This window comes from Engraulis encrasicolus, chromosome 3, assembly GCF_034702125.1.
Source record: "Engraulis encrasicolus isolate BLACKSEA-1 chromosome 3, IST_EnEncr_1.0, whole genome shotgun sequence".
Taxonomy (NCBI): Eukaryota; Metazoa; Chordata; class Actinopteri; order Clupeiformes; family Engraulidae; genus Engraulis; species Engraulis encrasicolus.
In genome coordinates, this window is record NC_085859.1 from 44,658,221 (window position 1) to 44,663,220 (window position 5,000).

Below are 5,000 nucleotides of genomic sequence, written 5' to 3' on the forward strand. Positions count from 1 at the left end.
CACGGAACTAATGCATCCCAATTCACGTTAGAAAAATGATTATATATCCAACACTTTCCACCATGCGCAAATGTCACAGCCCGTGCGTACCGCCGTGCGTAATGCTACCAGAAAGCAGTGCAGTTCTCTCATCCTTTCGGGATGAGGGTGGGCGGGGAGTGTCCTCTCTCACCTCGAGCCTTTAAATTCTGTGCGAGGGATTTTTTAGTCTCTGTACTTGTAACCGGACAAGGAGCAATAGACATGGTAAGAACTTTATTTTTTCGCAAAACCGCATTTACTTACTATCAATTGCGTTTCTACTTTATTGGAAGGCGCACTGTTTGTTCTTATTACCAACTAGCTTAAATTTGTTTTGTGATTAAATAGAAGTAATATTGACCAAAAAATGGACTGATAGTAGCCCATATACAATGGCACCGAAATATTGTGACTTGTGAATATTGTGTTTGCATTATAAAAGAGCGCATTTTGCAAGGACGCATGCAGGTTCACAAGTCTTGTATGATATAATACCCTCCTCAAGTTTAAACTGCTCTTGTTGAATCTTCTTCACAGACAACTTACACGGACAAAGGTGAAAAGGTATGAGGATTTCCCCTTAAATCACAAAGCAACTTCACAGTACAGCTTTCCAGAAATCATCATTATGCCTGTCTGTCTGTATATCCGTCTCACTCTGTCTGTCTGTCTGTCTGTCTGTCTGTCTGTCTGTCTGTCTGTCTGTCTGTCTTTCAGCACGACCAAGGCAGGTTCCTCTGCTTCGACCACATCACATTCTGGGTGGGCAATGCCAAGCAGGTAAGAGTAGTAGACCTAGTCATTTTCCTGTGGAATTCTTCAAACCCAGTCGAGTATTTACCCTACTATGTTTTAACTATTTTTAACAAAAGAGGAGTTTTCGCACAGCAAACGCGGATTGGCTCTTTTTTAGGGGGTGGGGGCTACGGCCAAGAAGCCCAAAACCACACTGGGCCTACCCTCCCCTCCACTAATTTGATCCATATTGACGAAAATCTGTTGTTTTCGTAAGGTCACAAGAGGGCGCTGTGCCACAATAATCTATTAACCTGCTGGCCTACTTAAACGTAGCCCAGAGACCTCTCGTTACGTGGCGGATGTTTGATGTTGCAAATTAATAACCAGAGTGTTGTAATGCGCTATGAGTTATGTCAGACACAGAAATGTATGAACCCACTGTATGGAATTAGTCTTCTACATGTGAAGAAATGGACAAAGAGGCCTAAAGCTGACTTTGGATTTATACAACATTTCAATATGGGAATGTTTGGAAGTGTGATAATTCACACTGGTAATTATGGTCATATGATATATCACACAATACAAAATGTATTATCTGCCTTTACACCATAATATGCCTACATAATGATCTGCTAATCATGCATTTGTTTCCCTGTACCTGATCTCATCCAGGCCGCATCATACTACTGTAACAAGATGGGTTTCGAACCCCTGGCTTACAAGGGTCTGGAGACAGGCTGTCGGGATGTTGTCTCACACGTAGTCAAGCAGGGAAAGGTACGGTAGCATACAGTAACCTTGTGGCCTGCCAAAAATTGGACTTTCAGCTTCTGTCTCGGTGTGTGTGTGTGTGTGTGTGTGTGTGTGTGTGTGTGTGTGTGTGTGTGTGTGTGTGTGTGTGTGTGTGTGTGTGTGTGTGTGTGTGTGTGTGTGTGTGTGTGTGTGTGTGTGTGTGTGTGTGTGTGTGTGTGTGTGTGTGTGTGTGTGTGTGTGTACGTCTATGACTGTACAGTATGCTGAATATGTCTGATAGACAGAGAGATACAAAAAAACCATAACCATGCTTTGTCTGTGTTTTGTACTGTATATGCCCACTTTGACAAGAACAATGTTCATTTCTCGTCCACAGATCATATATGTGTTCTCATCACCCCTGAACCCAGGCAACAAAGGTATGTCTCCCAACAGTGGTCATGATGAGCTGAATTCAATTGTTCCAAACGTGACTGTTTTCATAATAACTGTAATTTGGTCTGGATTAACACACAGGCTAGATATGGCTGCAGCCAAGGGGCCCCATCTGACAGGGGCCAAAAGTGAAAAAATTGCAGAATAGTGACAAGATGCAATATTGAAAAATTAATCGGTCGTGTTGAGTACAGTTGGCAAATGTGTTATCCTATCTCGTAATTATGACACTGTCTATGTAAATTTGCCTTCCGGTAGGGGCCACAGCAACCTGTAGCCTAGGGGGCTCGGGTCATCTTGATCCGGCCCTAGCTATAATGCATAAGATTCACATCCCTGACATCTGACTGACGTGCTGTCACACTCACAACTGGTGGTGACTTGGTCAAATGTGTCAACACGAGCAATACTGATTTATTGTGCTGTTATGGACAATCTTTGGATTTGGCTTTGTTTGGCATTAGTTTCAATGGCAGAAATTGTAACTTGTGATTGATAGTCAATATCCAGCATCAGCAGGCATGATCTGTCTGTGCCGTGTAAATGACATGATGACATGATGTTTAGTTTAGTTTAGTTTGTGAGTGTGTGTTTGTGTGTGTGTGTACTCGTTATTTCCTCTTTATTAAAAAAAAAAAAAAAAAAAAACTAACCCCTCTTTGCAATTGCACTTGTTGTTCTGTATATCTCCTGTGCACTTTGTATTTGCTTGTGATGTTGGCTTGATTATGTCCTCTTTTGAAAGTCGCTTTGGTTATAAAGCGTCTGCCAAATGCAATGTAATGTAATGTAATGGTCATTGAATGCTTACTTGCTGTCCTTCTACAGAGATGGGGGAGCACATGATGAAGCATGGGGATGGAGTGAAAGACGTGGCCTTCACCGTGGAGGACATCGACTACCTAGTGAAGGTCAGGACACTTGACTGTGTGTGTGTGCGTGTGCGTGTGCGTGTGCGTGTGTGTGTGTGTGTGTGTGTGTGTGTGTGTGTGTGTGTGTGTGTGAAAGAGAGAGAGAGAGAGAGAGAGAGAGAGAGAGAGAGAGAGAGAGAGAGAGAGAGAGAGAGAGAGAAGAGAGAGACGAAGAGAGAGAGAGAGAGAGAGAGAGAGAGAGTTTTTTAATGAGCATCTAAATGGATGAAAAACCACAATGAAGAAAAACAGCCTTGATTTATCTGCTGGTGTGTGTGTGTGTGTGTGTGTGTGTGTGTGTGTGTGTGTGTGTGTGTGTGTGTGTGTGTGTGTGGGTGTTTCACAGAAAGCAATAGAGCGAGGCGCCATCATTGTGAAAGAGCCACATGTGATTGAGGACAAGTTTGGCAAAGTAAAACTTGCCGTACTGCAGACGGTAAGAGAACATCGTATCTGTAGAGAGGTCATGGATAGACTTGTTTGTATGGTGTACTTTGTATCTGTATATTGTACTTTTGAATTTCGTTCAGATATTGTTTGCAAAAAATGTCAGATTTCAAAGTGTTTCCCCACTGTTTCCAACCTTTTATGTGTAACCTAACATGTCATTGTGTGTGTGTGTGTGTGTGTGTGTGTGTGTGTGTGTGTGTGTGTGTGTGTGTGTGTGTGTGTGTGTGTGTGTGTGTGTGTGTGTGTGTGTGTGTGTGTGTGTGTGTGTGTGTCTGTGTCTGTGTCTGTGTGTGTGTGTGTGTGTGTGCAGTATGGGGACACCACACACACGTTTGTGGAGAGGATGGGCTACGGGGGTCTCTTCATGCCTGGCTTTAAGGAGCCCCTCTTCCGCGACCCTCTACTGGACCAGCTGTGAGTATACACCTCATGTTGTAAAGCTCAAAAAACGTAGATAGACACAAGTTATTTAACACATATTCTATGGCAAATATGTAGTTAGTGGCATTGTTGATTATTATGTCTTTGCCCAAAGGTGTCAGGCGTATTGTATTGTATTGTATTGTATTGTATTGTATTGTATTGTGCTGTATTCTGTTGTATTCTGTTGTATTCTATTCTATGGTTGCCTGGTTGTGTGGCGTTATGTCAGTCATGTGCACGTGTCTGTGTGTCACAGATTTTGACCAAATTGTGTGTGCTAATACTCTATACATACAAAGTACCTGAAGTTATGGACTTCGAGTGAACTTAATGAACTTTCAAAATGGCTGCAAAGGCAATGGAATTCATACTTTGGCGTCAAGTTCTACACATTTTCATTCATAAGTCTACAGTCCCTTAGGTGTTGCCTAAACCCTCTCTCTTGACTAACAGCTTCTGGGGTACCTGATGGGGCAGTTAAGTTTGCAAAGAGGAGGAAAGAGAAATCTGTTCTGTGCTCTTTAGATACAAAATGAAAGGAGTAGATTTGTATATGGAGGTACACTATTTGTGACCCATTGTATGTATCTTTATTTCCCTCTCTGTGTGAGCTAACTTGGTAGGTCACTGTCATAGAACTAATACAATGTATTATTTCTATGGGTCACTGTAAGAGGGCATGAGGTTCATTGTGGAACTTCACTAAAGGCTAACTTGGCTTGAATCTATTGACAGCTCTAAAGCAGTGGTTGTTTTTTTTAATACGGATTTGAAGAGATGTCTAAAATGGTTGTGGTGTGAATTTGGCTTCACCCATTAAGAAACAGCGTTATAAATTTGCTGTTACCAAAAAGACAATGACCAAGTTGTAAAGCATTGCTAAAGGCCCTGTGTTATGTCATAGTGGTGTACTATGGTAGTTAACTTTTTAATTTATTACAGTGTGCCGCTGGTGGTACGGCATGTATTATGGGGCTACGGTAGCCAGGCCGTGCCCTCCTAGTGACGCAACACCTTCAGCGTTGCTTCTAGTCAGGCCAAGAGCAATGCAAATATTGTTTCTGAGCTCCCGAAAAATCGGAAACGAATTCCACTTTGTCGGGAAGCATACAACCATTAGCAATCCGAGGGAGGCGGGTTGACCATACCGTTTGGGAAATGTTTATTGTTATGCTCTTGGTCAGACCAAATCGAGAGATTTGAAAGTCGATGATAATCAGGCTAGGGCTATGGCCAATTATCTCTTCTTGTTGTTGAGTACGCCTC

The 5,000-nt window shown here is 42.5% G+C and overlaps 1 protein-coding gene across 1 annotated transcript in view; it reads left to right on the plus strand.

Moving 5' to 3' along the window:
• Window positions 1-170: 170 nt before the first annotated feature.
• hpdb (4-hydroxyphenylpyruvate dioxygenase b) overlaps window positions 171-5,000 on the plus strand; it is a 12,776-nt gene continuing 7,946 nt past the window's right edge. The window contains exons 1-8 of the mRNA XM_063194524.1: window positions 171-246; window positions 559-585; window positions 739-801; window positions 1,435-1,539; window positions 1,892-1,934; window positions 2,779-2,861; window positions 3,208-3,297; window positions 3,622-3,725. Coding sequence (XP_063050594.1) covers window positions 244-246; window positions 559-585; window positions 739-801; window positions 1,435-1,539; window positions 1,892-1,934; window positions 2,779-2,861; window positions 3,208-3,297; window positions 3,622-3,725 — 518 coding nt within the window. The 5' untranslated portion in view covers window positions 171-243. The remainder of the gene's footprint in view (window positions 247-558; window positions 586-738; window positions 802-1,434; window positions 1,540-1,891; window positions 1,935-2,778; window positions 2,862-3,207; window positions 3,298-3,621; window positions 3,726-5,000) is intronic.